General features: G+C 43.4%; 1 protein-coding gene across 1 annotated transcript; it reads right to left on the bottom strand.

Annotated features, from left to right (window-relative positions):
- Positions 1-1131: 1131 nt before the first annotated feature.
- PTGER4 (prostaglandin E receptor 4) lies at positions 1132-10015 on the bottom strand. Its single transcript, XM_074166731.1, has 2 exons — positions 9185-10015; positions 1132-1725 (listed from the first exon to the last, which is right to left on the bottom strand). The coding sequence occupies exons 1-2, from the start codon at positions 10013-10015 to the stop codon at positions 1132-1134; spliced, it is 1425 nt and encodes a 474-aa protein (XP_074022832.1).
- Between the last annotated feature and the right edge of the window lie 9526 nt (positions 10016-19541).

The following is a 19541-nucleotide window of genomic DNA, read 5'->3' as shown; positions in this document are numbered from 1 at the left end:
TATTTACTATTTAAAGTAAAATGATAAATGTTATGAAAAAAATACCTTTATTACATCAGTGATGCTTTAACTAAAGTGAATATTAGAGACTATTAACCAGGGGATGAAAGTTTTAGGCCCTGATATTGAAAGCACTTCTATATGTCCTTAACTCTATATGTAAGGAGTCTCCCTGGCAGCAGAGGGACTACTCTGATGGGCGATGTTAGGTGTGTGCCTAAGTGTGTGCAGAATGTGGGCCAAAGTACTCGGAGAGGCACAGATGTGTTACACAGAGAAACATTCTCAGCACATAAATAACACCTGGCTTTTTAGTATGTACATATACTGAAAAGGAATATTCTTAACTGAAAGGATGCGTTTTCTTATTCTATCTAAATAGCGCAAATATTCCCATTTCACTCAGAAAGTGCTTATGTATTCTCAGCTAGAGAATTACCTCATCAGCTGTGAATCTAGTATGGACAATAAATCTAGATCAAGAATGTCTTATCAGCAGGAAATACTGGGGGAAGAGAAGGCTGGCAATCGTTTCTATATACCTTGTATTAATAAAAAACCTTCTCATAGAGAAGAATAGACTTTTAAATATTTTCAGTCCTGATATATATACAATGGTAAAAATTCACATTTTCATGCTTTAGTGAGACACTTTAAAATCCTGCCCCAGGCTGCTCTCAGAGTAGCTGCGTCCAGTTCCTAGCAGCTGCTTCACGTTCAGGTCTGATATCAGAAGCTAAAACTCTTGGTAGCTGAGCAACCATGGGGCAAGAAAACACAGTTCTACCAGATTTGGAAAAGGAAAGAAAGAAAAAAGAGAAGTGATGGGTCTTTCTATTTTTAGAGGCACAGTAGCTGCCCTGTGTCCCAAACAAGACAAAGCAGTTCACGTCTCCAGTCCCATTAGACCTGCCTTGTACCACTTCTGATGGCAAGGCCCGAGCACAGTGTCTGTTCCAAACAGTCCTCAGTAGTCTGAAAGAAACATACCCATCACACGGCAAGAGAAAAATAGCCCTTTGGAGCACAGCTGAACCCCTCTCCCCTCAAATAGGCCAAACACCTATCTATTGCACCAGTTTTTCCAATATAGCAGGAAGTATCCCCAGGGTTGATGCCTTTCACGGCTATCTATATACACTTTTCTGACAAATTCAATGTCTCTGTGGGAAAGGTGACCTGGAGAGGGCTGCCCTTGGATGTAGAGCTGGCCCCGCCACCAGACCTGATCTCATTCACCAGGAAGACACTCTCAGAGTCCTGCCCCTGCGAAGAGTCCGAGGTCTCCGAGCTACGCAGTGTCCTTACAGAGGTGGTGTCAGACTGGGCCAGGCTGGCACCGGGACCTGGAAGCAGCACACGGCCCCCGACGCTGCTTTCGCTCAACTCCGGCGGATACAGCAGCGTTTGGGAGGTGCTGCTGATCTCCCTCAGCTCACGGGAGATGAAGGAGGGCGACTGACTTGACATGGCAGAGGAGGTCCTGCGGCCATCCACGCAGTTGAAATTGCCCCCCGAGTGCTGCCTCCGAGCCCCTCCAATGCGGCAGAAGAGGCATTTGATCTTCTCGATGGCTTTGCTGAGGACAGTCTTGCGGAGGAGGATGTAGACCCACGGGTCCAAAATGGGGTTCACTGAGGCAATGCGGATGGCTTGCAGGTCAGGGTTCTGCCTCACATCCTTCACTGATTCCGGCCGGTACAGCTGATTCACGAAGACACGGACCTGCCCGAGGAGATGGGAGAAGAGAATGACACAATTATACAATTTTGTCAGGAAATCAAAGCTTACATTTCGAAGCAGAGATTTAGATTTGCTACTGCAAGCTACGACAAGAGAAGAGGCTAGCAAAGCCAGGCATCTCAGATTGGCACCTGTGAGTTTATTTTTGGAAACAGCAAAAAAGTCAGAGTCTGCTGCAAACTGCCTTTGCTACAGGCAGGAAAGGAATGGCTCTTTCTCTCTCCTTCTGCTCATAATTAATCCTTGAACCTCCAACTTTAGGCTGATATTTTTAAAAACTTCCTTTTTCTTGATAGAAGCCGGGAACAAGGATATAGACCTGTAACCTGCTTCCTCGGTATACCTCAAGTCTTACGCTACCTGCAAAGAGATAATCTGGCTCCACTGCAGAGAGCTAGCCCATCAGTTTCTCTAGCAGAGGTCTACTAATCGTTTATTTAGAAACAAACTGAAACACAGATTATAATTCAACACGCTAGACTCCAGAAACAAGCCCAGAGCTGCCGATTCCCAAGTTTAGAAATACATTTTGCTGGCACCTGCCCTTACTGGAATTGTTTGTATGCCCTCAACTGTTTGCTTGCTGCAGTATGTTGAGCAGTCTCAAATAGCTGTTCTCCATTTTAGCAAGACCTATGGATTAGGTTCAATTATAGGAAAGCCACTGAAAAGAACTGATCATGGAAAATGCTGTTTTCTTCAGATTCCTTAAGGCAGATCAAAAGAAATCCCTTAATTATCTTATCTGATACAATAAAAATAAAGCAGCAAAATTAGGTTTTTAAAATCTCATCCTTGACTCCTGAAATGAATCAGGTCTTGCCTAGCTAGGAGGTTACAGACAAGGAATCAGACGAGCATTTAAATAAATGAGCCAAACTACAACAGCCCTCTTAAGTCATTTTTATTAGAAGTTCTGCATATGAAGCGGAAGCGTGGTGAAAAATTTCATGATTTTGTTTGGAGAAATTTTCCTGCAGCAGGGCAATGTGGTGGCATTTGGTTTGTCAGAATCCAGAGATAGAGTGTGCTCCAAAGTTATCAACTAAGTATGTTTAAAATAATGGAGAGTCCCTCCTTGGAAGTACTATGCACATAGTCCCTCTCAAACCAACTGCCAAATCAATGATAGCCTGCATTTTCTTTCTCAGTACTTTTCTCTAGGTTTATTGGTAACAAAACCTGCCCGCAAAATTCAAAATGTGGGAAAATCTTGAATTTATACAGCAATATAATGATCTGAATTTTATCCTGTTACTCTCCTAATGATTTCTAGTACTGCAGATGTCGTTTTGATAACTAATTGACTTTATTTTTCTGTTAAGCCAAACATGCAATTCAAGTACTTCAAAGAGTATTCCTACGCATATTGAACATATTTTTATGGACTTTTCTTTTTTTAAGCTTTGCTTGCTTTGATTTTTTTCACTATTTATTTTATATTAACCTCCTATCCAATATCCATCACGACATGATTCCATGTATCACTGGCTGAGAGAAGACCAGCCCCTCCAGAGGCCAGAAGTTTTAAATACCTACAGTTTGGCTGGAATTCATTGATGATCCCTTAAAAATGCCCTCAATTAAAATCTCTTGCCTATTGCTTGGGGCGGGGGTGTGTGTGGGGGTGCCTCGTGGAAGCCAGCCTCATTGTACTCGGCGACACCTTCCCTGAGCGCACCACTAGGTGGCACGGGTGTCCCACGGATAGCGCCCCAGGGACGCGTGTCCCACCGACGGGTGTCCCGCGGTCCTGCCCCAGAGCCAGGCTGCCAGCAGCTCTGCCACCTGCCCTGCCCGGAGCTGCATCCCACGGGAGGCCAGCCAGTGTGGAAACGGGCAACCGCGGGCTAACCTGGCGGGCGGGGAGCAGTTTTGTGGCCCAATTGATCAGCTTGTGCCAGTAAAGCTGCCGCTGGCGACACCGGCGCTGAAGCCGCAAGGCAGCAGTCGGGATTCCTGAACCTGGAGGGCTGAAAAATAAGTTAACACAACGTTTTTTGGTGTCCTCTAAAAATCTGTTCGTCAAATACCTAGTTGGCCATTTGTGTGAGATTTTTTTTTTTTTTTTTTTTCCGCTCCAGAATGATAAGACGTCAAATGTATAAACAGACAAAGGTCAAACTTCCACGGGGGATTTAACCCTTGCCATAACGACGTTTCTTTCCACGTGGTCCTTTTCTTTTTCTGTACCAAGATTTCCTTACGCAGGGGAATACAACCCAAAAGTGTGTAAAAGCCGATCTATGTATCTGACCAGCTGATTGTTGGGCAGGTAGGGGCCCTGAGAGCCGGGCGTCCAAAGGACAGTGTTGTGGGAGTGGAAGCCTTCCAGCAGCTTGTACAACTAAACGCCGTCATTGCCGGGAAGATCAGAGAGGTGTGACAGGGAGGGGTGTTTGCTGATAAATTCATCCAGATCACAGAACCAGAAGGCACACTTTGAAGACAGTTGAACAAGTACAGAGTCCAACTTTGGAGACCTGAGTTGTTTTTTGGTTTTTTGGGGGGTTTGTTTTGGTTTGGTGGGTTTTTCTTGTTTATTTGTTTGTTTTTGTTTTTTTTTTTAAACTTGTACATATAGTTACACATCAGTGATTTAATACTGGGATTGTTCTTTTGATAAGCAGCATATGAAATTGAAGTACCTATTTCACCTTTCTCTGTCTACCTGGTAGGCTTTATGGAAAGACAAAAATGTCTTTAAGTGCTGACTCTGTGGCTGAAAACGACAAGCACTAATTGCACAGTGCAGCTTGCTTTATGTAATCTCTCTCTGTTTTATTTTGTTTTGACAGACATATGGCCCGTATAGGTTAATTAGATGTATTTAGTGAAAAGTTTGGACTGTACAAAACTGTTTCTACTTCCCAGAAAGGTGCCATGTCTTTTATTAGAAGCCCCTCAAAGAATATCAAATGCATTTATCAATTCAGACCTATTGCTGGGACTACATCTTAATTACAATAAAGTAAAAACAAATCTGTGTTGGAATGTCAGTTTTAACATTTCTTTACATACTTACGAAACAGCATTTACTAATGTATCAACTACAAGAACAGCAAGAGATATATCTGTTTTGGCTACAAGTCTTCTGTTGCAGGAGGCAGGTAGCATGATAAAGGAAATTGCTTTGCACCTTCTAAGTAAGTGCAGAGTAAGTGGAATCCTCCCCTAAATTAGCTAATCTGATGCCTGAATTGGTGCAATTGGAAATCTTAATTAAAGAATGCACCAAACTAGAATAATTCAAATCTCAAAAGAATGAGTTTTGCATGTTAGCTTTGTAGCCATGGAATTCAGGCAACCTATCTTAAAAGTACTAGCAGTTTGTTTGCAATTGTGTTAAGAAGCCCATAGCTCCAAGGTACGCTGAGCTTATGCTCGAGTGACAGGCACTTGCAGGATTAGAGTCCTGTGTGCTGTTTGCTGCTTTTCCTTTTTACTAACTACAGATGCAAATCATGATTTCTAATCCTATGAAGTACTATAAAGTGACTTGTATAGTTACAGTCACCCTGGTAATTGTCTTCATAGCTTCTACCTGCCCTCAAAATCTCCCCACATACTGATAGGATAAATTTAAAAACCGTATGGCAACAAGCAGGAACAAGTTTTTCAGCTCTACAAGCCGATAACCTTTGCCCTTCAAGGGCTTGGTGTCTGCTCGGTGTCTACTCCATTTCTCAAAAATCACTTCTGTGACCTTGCTGTTGGCTGTGGACAGTCCTGATATTTAAAGTCAAAACCAACCAAGTCAAAAGAAAATCCAATCTTTTATATCAATTAAATATTACGTTAGAAACTCCTGATTATTTCATGCAATCAACCACATGTACACCCTGAAACACTGTATTTTATTTTCCACTTCACCATAACTTAACAACAATGTTCAGTGCTCAGGACCAGGAAAAGATCACGCACTTAAAAATTGTAAGAGTATCTGACAGCCTGTTGGAGTGAATTACAGACTTTGAGCAGTGTGCGCCTACTTACTCTTGAAAGAGTTTAGGGGTTTTATTAAGGGCCAGATAATAATTTCTACTCTATTCTTGACAAAATCTCTGCTCATATAACTTACTCCCTACTTTTAACTCTATCCAATTCTACTTTCTAAAAACTCACAATATTTTAAAAGATGAGATAACCAGTGTGGAGTACAGCCAAGACTCAGCACACAATTTACATATTTTCCTTATTTCATTTTTGAACTATTGTCAGAAGATTCTTCATGCCTTTCACATCTCTTTCTGTGCATTGAGACATCAGGTTATATAAAAAGTTTGCTTTCACTTAATGTTTTTCATTCAACTTTTCTTTCCTTGATAAATTTGATCAGCCTTCAGTTCTGTCAAGTTCATTCAGTGTTTTGCACAATCCCCCTTAATTTTGTTATAGCACTTGTTGTCACTGTAAAATTTTGCTGATTTTATGAATAAATCATTACGACACTAAACAATCCTACTTGTAAACCGAGTGCTGGAGCATCTCATTATTAAAAGCTGCTGTTCTCTGTTAGAGCTTACTGTTCTTTAACCACTTCTTAAACCAAGACAAGCCTTTTCCTATTATTTCAGGGCTACTTAATATTTTAAAACTTGAAAAATTTTTGTTAAACCCAAATAAATGTAGCCTGCTGGATTGCCTGTGTCTGCTATTTTATTATGTTGTGAATGTGTTCATTCTAAAAAGTTAGAGGTTTATATCCCTCTCTCAGAAGACGCTTTTCTTTGACTTAAGTGATGGTTTATTCAGCTGAAATCTTAGTAGGAAGTCAGCCCATCAGAAAACTTCAGTCATGAAGCACTCTCTGAGCCTGCTTCAGTCATCTGGATCATATCGTCACCACCACCTTAGCACTTGCATGCCCTTGGTGACTGCCAGGCTGTCCTGTTATAGATGAGCTTCTCGGTGAGAACCCCCTAAAACTCCTCTGAGTCATGAAAATGTACGTCTAAATTAGTTATTTACCTGTCTCTGCTAGTGACTATTTCTAGGGATTTATAGCATAAAGGCGGTGCTTCTTTGAGTTTGTATCTCGCTTCTCAGCCTCAGCCCATATGCAACCATAGGGCTTAGTACAGTGGCAAACACAGCAGTGCATCATGGCACCATGAAGCATATGTGGCTATAGCTTATTCCTGCAGGGAGGAGGCAAATAACTTACAAGAGCTACTTAACAGTGAAGAAATTTAACCACACTGGACACTGTGATGATGTGTATATATGTGGTTGTGTTTTGTTTTCAAAGAAAGCTTCCTTTTTTTCTTAGTCATCCATCGAAGTGAAATGACAGTGTCTTACCTCATGTTAGGTATAGAAAATACGTACTGCTTTAGCAGGGAAAAGCTAACTTATGCGAACACTGTGCCTTTATAAGTAGTGAAATCAAGGTCTGAGAGAGCTACACAACTTTAATCTGCACCTTCACATACCTTTGGCTATATACAAGTTTTTCACTAGTTACTGTTTAAATAATAAACCTTTTGCCCCACCCAGGTTCATTAATTTTAACTGTCAAGAATCAGGTTCCCTTTCTGGTAACCCCTCCCTCTTGTTTTTTCCTTTTTTTTTTTTTTTTCTCCTAATATTCTGTAAAAGACTGCGTAGCTTCAAAAGGATATGAACAACTTCATTTTACATTCAGGCTTCTCAGCCTTCCTCTAGCTGCTCCTCCACGGGATAAGGTTTGGCTTTTTTCTGAAACTGCTGAAGCCTATCAGCTCATACCCTGTATCTTGTTACGACACTGTATTTAATTCCCAGAACACATTCTCTGCATTCACCAGCCTCTCTTTTGAAAATGCAATATTGTTCTGTTGTGAAATATCTGTTATAATACTAAATTAATCAAATTAAGTACTGTCAACCCACGGTACTGTCAGGGTTTTGGCCACCCCATGACCTGGTGCCTACTGGTGCAGCAAGTCAGCTTACCCCTGTGGATTCTGCAGCTGGACTGCATGGCAGGTGGTGTGGGGTTCCTCCATCTGAGGTACATGCAGCTCCCGGAGACACCCTGCGTGCAGCTCAGCAGCACCTCTCGACATCCTTCAGATGTACAGCAATGAACACACGGCACCATGCTCGGTAGTGTCCCAGCACAACGCAAAATGACAGCACCGAAGGACAGGAGACGTCCTTCGGGGACAGCCGGGGCGCTGGTGCTCCAGCACAGCCACACTTCACTGGCTCCTGTTTATGTCAGTAATGTGGCAAAACTGGCCCGACCCTTGCGATTGCAGCTCCTCTGAAGCAGGGGGATGGACTCACCGACCTCTCGAGTCCTATTCACACATACTTCTCTAAACTTCCTTACTGTGGTACTCAGTATTTGTTTCGCATCCCCAGCTGGCCAGCTGTATTTCACACACACGGTAGCCCCGCCATGACAGAGGGATGACCCTATTGACAATAAAACGCCTTAAAACAATCCTTCTAAAACCACTTTCTGTCTGACAACCACTGCTTGGTTCCCTACGCCGCGTTTTGGAAGGTGGCGAATAAGGCAAGCCAGCTATTTGCTTAATGTCTCTGAGGCAGAAGAGGAGGGAAGTTCGCCAAGTTTTATTACGGTGGGTGGCAGACAAGAACTGAGCCACCAGCTGGTGTTTCTTGGGGTTTTTTTTTTGGTCTTCCTTGCAGATAAGATGGAGGAATAGAAATAAGTAGATCCTGCATGTTCAATTCAATTACAATAATTGGATCAGCTGTTTCAGAAAATTAGCAAATGGTTAGTGGTAATGTTGTCTGACATTTTGGTATGATCTCTAGGTTTACGTGGGCCAGATTCCTCCAACTCTCATTTAACTGAGCATTACACCAACGGGTGGTTCCACTGCGTTCACTCCTCCCACAGCAGGGAGCTGCCGGAGGGATGCCTGTGGGGGATCTACCACAGGGATGGTGGGTGAATCCCTCAGGAGGGGAAGCTCGGCTCAGGTTTTGGGTGTGAAGCACTCTGCGTGTTGCTGGTGCCAAGTGAACAGAGCCCTCTGCTCCTTCCACACATCAAGGACGGCTGTGCCCTTCAGCAACAGCGTGCACATTTTTAAAACACAATAAACATCCAGAAATGCAGGCCAGACCCAAACCTCACTCATCACAAATTAATTTTGGAAGTGAACTTTAAAGTGCCTTTAGCTCTCAGTAAGATTTTTGCTGTGTGGATTACAGTTGAACAGCAGAAAAGTTATTAAGAATTCTTGGTGCTGTATTTTAACCAATCAAAGGAGCCCAGGACTTGGGATAAGCATATTTCTTTTCTTGTAAACATAAATCAACACAACTTTCATCATGCAGGTATGCTAAAAGCCTTTAAGTTATTGTAACAGTTTGTAGCACCAGCTAAATAGGAGTCCGTCCTACAAGCAGAGAATAGGAGGCGGAAAGACTCAGCAGTGCGGGTGATGGAAAAGAAGGGTTGCACAACATTACTCACCACCAGAGGAATGGAGCAGATGACCACCACCAGGGAAGTGGCAATGAGCAGAATAACCATCTGGATCTCTGCTCCAGCCATCCGACGGAAGCTCCGGCGTCTGCGAAAGTCAGATAAACGGCTGGAGGTGGTGTCTGTCCCCAAGGATGTGCGCCGCATGAACTGGCGGTGCATGCGAATTAGGGCCACGCACACCAGGATGTTGCAGATCACGGTGACCATGATCAGGAAAGAGCTGAAGCCAGCGTACATGTAGGAATACGCTGCATGGGTGGCCTCCTTTGTTTGCCAGTCTATGAAACACCAAGTGTAGGGGTACTGCAAGGTAGATTTGCCGAGCCCCATGCTGGGGAGGGCGCAGAACAGCACGTTGGAAGCGTAGATGGCAAAGAGCGTGAGCCCTGCCAGCTTCTTGTCTACATAATGGTTGTAGAAATAGGCATGGTTGATGGCCAGGTACCTTTCTATAGACATGGCACAGATAATGCTGAGGCCAGAGAGTCCAAAGAAGAGGAGGATGAAGGAGCTGTACTCACACAGCGCCGGTCCTCCTGGCCAGCGGTTCTGCAGGTAAGTGGCAATAGTGACCGGACTCACCAGGCAGGTCCCCAAGAGATCGGTGACTGCCAGCCCGCAGACCAGCGTGTAGAAGGTGGTCTCCTTCTGCTCCTTCCTGGACTTGCAGAGCACCACGATGGCTATGAGGTTGCCCACCACGCCAAAGATGAACATGACAGTGGGGATGGTGGGGGGCTTCCCGCCCTCGGCCCCACTGGCCGTCCCGTTGGCAGAGCCGTTCGCAGGTGGCATGATGGTGGGGTCGAAGGACATGATGCCCACGCTGCTGCTGGGGAGCCAAGAGCAGGTCCGAAAAGGAACGGCAGAGCAAGGGAGGCGAGGGGCGCAAAAATAAAAATCAAAATGAGGGAAAATTAAAAAAAAAAAAAAAAAAGTTAAAAAATAAAAGTAAAAAAAAAAAAAAAGTGGTGTGTTTTAGTTAGAAAAGAAAAAGGGGAAAAAATGGTCCTAGAAGGGAGCCGAAGCGTGGTGCCGTCCGGCAGCGGCAGCCGGCGGCGCCGAGCCCGCCTCTCCCCGCGCAGACCGCGGCGCTCCGCCGCCCAGCCCGGGGGGGATCGGGACGGCCCGAGCGCGGAGCGGAACCCGGCGGAGCGGAGCCCAGCCCAGCCTCGCCTCACCTCACCGCCTCTCGCACCGACGGCGGGGAGGGCTGAGCGCGGCGCTGGGGCGGCCCTGGGCGGGCGGGCGGCGACGGCTCCAGGTGCGGCGGGGGGCGGCGCGGAAAGGTGCCGGAGCGCGGTGGCCGCCGCTCATCCCTCTCCCGCCGGGCCGGCGGTGCGGTGCGGGGCGCCGACTCTCCTCTCACTGCCGCCCCGCCGCGCTCCCGCCGAGTTTCGCCGCGGAGGGCGGGGGCGGCCGGGGCAGCTCCCGCCGCTCCTCCCCGCCCTCTCGCCCCATTGGGCCGCGCCGCGGAGGGCAGGTTGAGCGGGGCCGGGCGCGGGCGACGCCGCCCGGGGCTGCCGGCGGGGCGAGGCGGGGCGGCCGTTGGCGGCGGCCGCTGGGGGGGATGTGGGTGTGTGTGAGGGGACGGCGGGTGCCGGCAGGGCCGGGGGCACCTGCTCGCTTGGCCGTGTCCGGGAGGCCCCTCGGGCCGCCCCTCGGTTGTGAGGGGTGGCAGGGAGGGCTCCTCGCACCTTCCCCTAAAGGGCAGCTCTCCCTGAGGAGGCGCCATGTTCCAGGGCGGGGGGCCTGGACGGGGGGCCCGGGCCCCACAGGGGTTGAGGTCCTGTCACCTCCACGTCCCAGGGAAGGAAGGGAGCCCTTCGCCGGCTGCTGGTTGGCGAGTGGCGGCCCCCGTCTCTCTGCAGCTGGGAGAGTCGGCGGCTGGGCCGTCTGTCACAAAGATAAGCGCGGGTGCAGCCAGGTGACACCACAGTGCAGCCCCGGGTCCTTTTGCATCGAGCAAACATGACCTCTGTGGAATAGAAGATCTCCTGATGTACTGCCTGTATCAGGCCTCTGTTAGTGCAGTTATCAAACACAGGAAGGGTGTATGAACGTTTGAGGGAAGTGTTTATATGTTTGTTTCAAGAACTTGTTTTGTCTTGACTGTTGCATGGTTGCATTATGCTTGCAAAGCCTCGAGGTCGTGGTTCGGTCTTCAGCTGGGCTGATGGAGGGACTGCAGTCGCTTTTATGCGATGCCTGTGTGGCAGCTTTCTCCCCAGCGGTGGTGGTGGTGGAGTCCCTAGACCAGAAACGTCCACAAAAACTTACCGCCACAACGGGTACACGCATGGGTGTTTCTGCTGGAGGGGAAAGTCCTAGTGATCCATGCTAGTGCTGTTGGGTCAGGGGTGAAGCTTCTCACCGTCATTCTGGATCAGGCACCCAGACCCAGTGGTCTTAACACCCTTTCTCGTACATTTGGTGACATCAGTTGCTACACAGAACACAGAACGTGTTCCCTGAAGCATGACATTTGTATCCTTACAAGAACCTCTTGTCTGTCATAAAGGCAAAATGTATTATAAAAGCCTGATTGATTGTCAGTGCTACTGTCTTTCCCCCCTCTCTTTTTATAAGCCTGTGAAAGTGATGCTTGTGGACATACTAGCTTTCAGTAAAGTCATGGTAATATCATGGCATACTGACAGCAAAAGTACTGAAAGGCCAAAATATATGAGAAACAAAAAGTGTGTACTGTGGGAAAGAGAACAAAGAGTTTCAGTTTTCAATGCTATGGGAACAGACATGAAAAGAAAAATCGATTTTGTATTTGACCAACTTTTTGGTGTTGTTATCTAACTGCTTTGAAAACTAAAATGCAGTTTTAGGAAAAATTGTTGGTTTTGAAATAACACATACAAAGATAAATGATAGTAGTGGTGGCAGTCTGGTCTGCTCACAGAAAATAAACAGAACTTCTTTTTTTTTATGTCTTGCCAGTATTGACAGCTCTGTACCTTTTACAAAATTGGAAAATCATTCTGTCAGAAGCACAGAGCTACACGTGGGAGTACAGGTTGCTCAATTAGGTTTGCCTAATGGTGAGAAGCAAATTATAAGCACTTCAAAATACTTTCAAAAGAAAGCACAGCACAAAGGCTGCTTTTTCATCTCTTAAACAGTTTTCCAGCTGTTCCTGGAAAGCTGACCCAGGTACAGAGCAGGTGCTGGATTCAGGTGGTGTAATTGTACGTGCTTTCTTGATAGTCCTTCTTTCCTACACTGAGAGTTTGGTGCTCTGATGTTAAGAGGCCATAATGTGGGAGTAAGTTAACACAGGTGCAGCAGTCATTTCTAGAATGGGAAAAGAATTACCTTGCTTCCCTGAAGTGGTGCAAAGGGTTTTAATGACTAAGGGCAGAGGAAATGGTTTGTGTTTCTTTGTTGCTGCTTTTTTTCCACTTTTTTTCCTATCCACAGATCCAGTCTTATGAGGTATTTTGACCCTCTCATAAAAGACTGTGTTTTAGGATGATCAGAGTTGGAAGGGACCTTAAAGATCATCTGGTTCCAACCCCACTGCCATGGGCAGGGACACCTCCCACTAGACCAGGTTGCTCGAAGTCCCATCCAGCCTGGCCTTGAACACTTCCAGGGATGGGGCATCGACACAACCTGTTCCACACGCAACCTGTTCCAGTGCCTCACCACCCTCACAGTAAAGAATCTTTTAGATTTCTAATCTAAATCTCCCGTCTTCCAATTTAAAACCATTACCCCTTGTCCTGTCACTACATCTCCTGACAAAGAGTCCCTCTCCAGCTCTCCTGTAGGCTCCCTTCAGATGTTGGAAGGCTGCTATGACGTCTCCTCGGAGCCTTCTCTTCTCCAGGCTGAACAACCCCAGCTCTCTCAGTCTTCAGAAGCCTCGATCTATAGTAGAGGGTGCTCAGATCCTCTGTGGGTACATGTACATGTGTGTGTATGTGAAGGACTGAAAGCTGTTTTTCATTCTGCATGTTCTGCCTCATAATGGATACATCCAAAGAACTAATTAAAAATGCAGGAAAGTCAGGAAAATCAATGAAGAAACAACAGAAGTATAGTGTCGTGTGCAAAGATAGTAAGGTCAGTTTTGTGAAATAGTTCTTTAATTAGAGAATATGATAGAAATCAGTTACTGAATTGTGGGAGAGGTTGCGTGTAAGCTTACTGTATCTACCCATTTTTTAAAACTTTAGAGTCACCAGAAAAATTCAGGAACTTCCGGGAGTTTCCCTTTAAGCTAATGGTTCTGATATCTAAAACTCCTACTCAAAATGAAAAGCGTAATCACACAAAAGCCTTAGCCTTCAGAGCAAAGAGGAGACTTAAAGTGGAAATGAAATACTGAAGAAATTCCACTTGCAACATGAGTAGTCATGCTGTCGTAGCAGCAAAGCCCCACGTTGTAGCATTGAGTAACCACCAAAGAACTTCTGTTTGTGCGGAAACCATTTAGGGGAGAAGTCAAAATATCACAAAGAGAAAATGAAAGCTTTGGATCATGTATGGAACCATGTACAGAAAAAAGCCCAGTTTGTTTAAAAAGTAGTAGATTAGAGAACACCGACACTCAAAAAGTTTATCCTAAACTTTGACTTGCCTCAGAGTAAACTTCTTCTGACTTTAATTCTGTTACAACTTTTAGAAGATTAATACTGAAATACATGAGTCAACTACTATAGCTTGATTAGTTGAGCTGTTAGCTAGATGTGGTTATATTTCTATCTCGGTGAAAGATTTAAATACTTGACTTTTTTTTTCTTCTTCCATAGTGTGGTAAGAGGCTCCTATTTATTCAGCATGTCTCACCTGCCACATGATATTCCTTATAAAGGTCCTTTAGCCAGGTGATAGTTCCAAAACCTTACCTGTGTTCCTCAGGGCCAGCTGGAATATAGACAAATTAATTGCGCAGAGGTCTCCCTGCTGTATGTAACTGAGATTTTAACACCAAAATGCCCATGTGGGCATGTGAATTGATGGGTGTTTTCTGGAGGTGCTTCTATGAACTCAGCTTTCAGGAAAAAAATAACTATTACACTAAACTCTATATGCCAAAATAAAATCATTATTAATAGACAATGGAAATACACTGAACAAAATGTTACTTAGTAGTCTTTAATTAATCATTAGAAAAGAAAAAATATACAAGGAGTAAGTTGAAAAATGTTTAAAAGGAAGGGGGGAATTCTGTAATGTCATATGAATAGAACTAGCCTTTTAAGTGTGTAGAAGATTTTATATTTTAAAGTGTGTGATATTTTCCTGCCCACATATTTTCCTATAAAATCATCATAGATAGTAGCTTTATTAAATTTATTTTAGGAGTTCTGGTTATTACTAGTATGACTAGCAGTATTACTAGTCCTTCTGGCACATTTCCGTTGTACCTGATAAAACATCTTGATGAATGGGGGATTTCCCTGGGCGGGGAAATTCTCTGGGGAGCAAGAGCAGGCGCCCCCCTGCCCTTCTCCTTGTGTGATGACTCGCTAGGAGAGAGCTGGAAACTGCCACTGCCGGTGGATCTGAAGGTGCACTGGCATGAGAGGCACCTCGGCACTCCAGTAGGACACTATCCTGCCAAAAAACACAGCTCTATAATTTACTCCACAGTCACGTGTTCTGTATTAGTCAATCATGCTACTGAAGTTTGGGGTATTTTTCCTGTTTAAATGATGCTGTTAATCTTTATAGCACACTGAATGACGTTTTCCTTTGTAATAACATTTGTCACTGCAGCAGTATATAGTTCTATTTTATCAGTTATGAAGTCTGCATTAACCGTTAAAATGCTTTTATTTTTTTCAACCCATTTCTTTGGAGCTGTATAGATTAGAAGAACTTCTTCCTCAACTGTTGCTTATACTGTTTTTTCTGGGTTTGTTTTTTTTTTTTTTTTTTTTTTTTTTTTTTGTTGTTTTTTAAACTTTGGCAGTTCTTACTTGCCTTTTAGAGGCCAGCATCATAAAAGGGAATTTCATAGAAGAGCACTAATAATTAGCTGTCAAAACATTTTCTTACTTTAGAGCCCTTAAAATAATTTTTGTCTAATTCAGGTCTTAGCAGATAAATTATAAGTCGACAGCTAAGTCAGACACTATGCAGAAAAAAATCTTACCAACTAAATTCCTGTTGGGCACAAACTGTGGCACCTTCACTGTAGTAAATTAGTATCTTTTTAGAACACATGCTGGATAGGTTTTACAGGGATCGTTAGAATATACTTTGTAAATATTAGTAATTGGAAATTTTGGTATTGTTTTAGCTTTCTGCAGTTGGCTGTGTGTGGTGGTTCATTTTGTTGTGATGAGGTACAGTAATTGACGGCTGTGGTGGAAGCAGAAATAACCGAGCTTTGCACAGGAAGTAGTTATCTGGCAGGTCCTATTCAAGCCTAGCTGTTCTGCAGATTTTCTGTGAGAGATCTGAATACTCTTTCCATGCATTCTGACTGTAATTCTGTGATGGTATCTGTGTGCCAGAAATTTCAACAAAGCGACAGGCTGTCTTCTGTTTCTTTTTTGAGGTGTGATAACGAGCCCTGGGAATGTGTTAAACAACCGTATTCCACAGCTTTGAAGAAAGAACAGAGCTGTGCATTTCCGTTGGAAAGTTGAAACTTTTATCAGGTGTTAAAAGCTGTGTACCAACGGCACCTGTGATTTTTGCAACCAGATTAACAGTCACAGAAGTGGCTTAACTCATGATAGGGTTTTGTAGCATTCCTTACTTTGTTATCATACTTGACTTTGGCTTTTTTTTCAGCACCTCCTTGTAAAAGAAACTGGTGCTTCTCAGGAAAATATACTACCTCTGGACAAACTGTGTTCTCTGTTTCTGTCCTGGTGAAGCACGTCAAGAAGACTGCGAGTAATTTTGAGGTGAAATATGTTTTCTTCTGTGGAGGTACCTGGACAATCTTTGGAAAGTGGGGCAGAATCCTTTATAGTATATGATGAGGCTGTATGCTACCTCTGCAGCATGAAGGCTGGCTCAGGCATGTGATTTGAGGCTAGATGTGAGCTATGATCAGCTGAAAGTTTAATAGAAGTTTCTTCTTGTACCATCCTGCCCACTATGAGGCTGGGCGTGAAAGTGTTTCCAGCTGTCAGGATGGATTAACAATTAGTAGCGCAATGCCATGGCTCTTTCATTGCCTAGTGGAAGAATTCTGCTAATAAATCCCGAGGCTAGGCTCTTTGGGGAAAATTTTTCCTTTTTATAAAGGAAAATTATTCAGAAAGTTTTTTGTACACTATGTAACTACTGTATGTAATCAAATCTTGCACAGGGTGAATTATATCACATTAAGCTTTGAATTCTGAAGGATTCCAGGATGAGGCAAAATAATACAAATGAACAAGCTACTTGATACTATGTGTGAATCAGCACCTTGGTTCTTAGAAAAATGTACTTAAGCTCATAGGAAAAAGGCTAATTTTGTGGGAAAGATTAATGTATAAAGTGAGTCAGTTATCTTTCACTATGAGGATACTGGCTGCAAAATCTTTGAAATAAAACCCAGCTTTACTAAGCCTGCAGCAAATGACAAACTGTATTTGCAGCTGAATGCTTTTAAGAAGGTCTGCAATAAGTTTTTAAGGAAATGTTTTCTTGCCTGTAAATTCTCTGTTATTCCAGCAGAGGGTAGTTTATCCTCTAGGAAGCTAGGTGTGTTGAAGGAATGATCAGGAAAGGTGACTTAATGATTCCCATTTCCTTTTATTTGCGATAGGGCAATAAAAATTAACTTCAACAGACTGACCTCATCAGATTAACAACTGCTGAAACATACTGTTAGGCTACGGTATGTTCTTAGGCTGGAACTGGAAAAGGCAGCCAAATTCAACAGTAGTCCTATTTCTGTCCCGCCACCAAGCGCTTCATTTGCCCTTTAAGAATTAGTGCAGTTTGCTTTTGCTGAGAACAGTTGCATTATCAGCCCGATGCTTAAGAGCTACTTGACTTTCACTTGTTAGCTAGTAAAGTAGATTCAACATGAAACATTTTTTTATGCCGAATGCATAGAATCACTTCAGCTTGTTTATGGTTGCTTAAAAACTCTTTGAGATATGGACTGATGCAATTGTGCCTGGTTTTAGCTCTTTCCTCTAGGGCAAGGGTATCTTAGCTGTGGTAGTGAGACACGAACCGCTTAAAGCCTGGTAAAAATTTTGGAATGGTGCTTCTGGTGGTGGTATCTCTCACCCTTCTTTCTACCCTGTCCCCACTGCTACAGCAGCCTATGTTAAGGAGAATACACATTTGTGGGTTGTCGTGATAGTACCCGCTTGCATCTGCTTTCTGCTATATTGCGTGGTGACTAGGAGGATACTCTATCTAGAGTTTTCCTCTTCCCTGATACTTTATTTTAAATCAGTCATCAGGGAGCAGTCCTGCCAGTAAGCATCTGTGGCTGTCACTCCTGAAGTAGAGCAGAAGCTCTTCTGATCTGAGAGCATGAGGGAGTGCAGTGACCACTGACTCTTGGAAAGGGTAACAGGAGGAATGTGAGGATCCACAGCTGTTCTGTTGCCATGGTTCAATGAAGCCCTGAGAATTTGTTTCTGTTCAAAGCAGCATTTCAGCAACTCGTGGATACTGGCCTTTTTACCTGCTTTCTAGAAAGACTAGTTTGGCCTACTGATTGTGGAAAGAAAAGGGAGGACTCTGAGAGCCCCACGAGGAAAAGTAAGTGTGGGTCTGTACTTCAGGCTGCTTTGGACCTCTGTGGATCTTGCAGCTGGTACATGAAATTTTCAACACAGCCATTGAAAAACCACCTAACTGGATAGTAAATAATGTAACAGCAACTAATATTTATCATTTTATTCTTCTTAGGTAGAAGCCTAATATAATCAGTATGATGCTGCATATTTTAATTTTGAGCATCTGTATCAGTTGCTCTGAAAAAAGAAAAAAGCAGTACTCCTTTAAGAAACCTGTGAATATGCTTAGTGTCAATCAAGCATATTGACACTATGGTGTTACTGTGTTGGTGTTCTGATCTTGGTGTTACTGTCACTCAGAGTTTTTCCCTGTGGTGTACGGGGGACTTCTTTTTTTCTTTTTTCTATTCTTTTTTTAAATAAATGTCTGAGTCAGATAGGTCTCTAAGTCAAATCTAGCTGTATCCCTCTGTGTTACAACCCCCCATTTTCTAATTTTGAATTTGCTTTCTATTTATTGGGAAAAAACCCAACCAGAGTATATCAGGGATTAATAATGTATCTAAATTCTTTATTTTGGAGCAATAGGAGTATAGTCAATTACTTTGATTCCATTTTAAACCCCGTATTCTGCACGCTCAAAGGATTGCAGGAAAGCTCTTACATGTATCGGTAGAAGATTTATGTCATGCTCTCCACCGATTATTCAAGAAGCCTAGACAATTAATCTCTTCCAGGCCTGAGTACCAATCCAAGATTGCTGTTGTTTAAACACCAGACAGACAAAAGAAGGTGGAAAAACCCGGGACAGTTTTTCCGAAGTCACACAAAAGGTTAGTGCCAGAATTGTTACTTGCCCGTCCCTTGCAATCTCAGTTGACTCTGTTGCCTTCCAAAGTGAAAATAGCTTTGTCTAGAAGAGACATTTATAGTTGATTTAATGTTTTTAGCTCGAACTTTATACTGTTTCACTTGTAAGCAGTTTGCAAAGGACTAATGTCTGCTTAATTGAGACTGTATGTGTTCACAATTAATATACTTTAAACAGGCATAAGTAAACTTTGAACCACTGCATTCTGTAGTAAACAGTTCACCCTTTATTACAGGTATGTATTAGCTTAGTAACATTTTTTAGCAGTTTATAAGTGAATCTTCATACGGATGTCTAGTATTTAAATATCCTATCCATTATTATAGCATCTGGCTGTGGTAGAATAGCAGACTGGAACAAAAATTAACTCCATTGTCTTTAGAAATGTAGATAGATAATAGTTTCAAATACTATACAAATTGAATTCTTGATGCTGTTTTCTTCACCAGCTGAAGAGCCTCTCACTGTCAGGAAGGCATTCAGTATGTTTGACATTAAGGGTGGGGGAATGTTTGTGTAATTATAAATGTTAGACTTGCAAACACGCCTTTTGATTGCAACAGCCTGAACTTCCACATGTCAACAGGAATCGTAACTTTTCACAAGATAAACCTCAGTTTATGTACCTTGGCATTGTTGCTGCTCTTTTCTATATAATTTCACTATGTATATCACTAAATTATAGCTGAATTGTACATGTGTGCACGTTTCAGATGAGACATTTAGATAATGTAAGTATTCTTGACTAAACATTCAGTTGCTACAGCTACTGTATGCAGCTGTAACAGTTTTGGTATTGTGA

This window comes from Numenius arquata, chromosome Z (assembly GCF_964106895.1).
Source record: "Numenius arquata chromosome Z, bNumArq3.hap1.1, whole genome shotgun sequence".
NCBI lineage: Eukaryota > Metazoa > Chordata > Aves > Charadriiformes > Scolopacidae > Numenius > Numenius arquata.
This window is presented reverse-complemented; position numbering and strand designations above follow the sequence as displayed.

Coding starts and splice junctions, on each gene's coding strand:
- PTGER4 (XM_074166731.1), bottom strand. CDS start 10,015: ATGTCCTTCGACCCCACCATCATGCCACCTGCGAACGGCTCTGCCAAC. Junction 1,726..9,184: donor TCTGCTCCATTCCTCTGGTG/GTGAGTAATGTT, acceptor CTCCTCGGGCAG/GTCCGTGTCTTCGTGAATCA.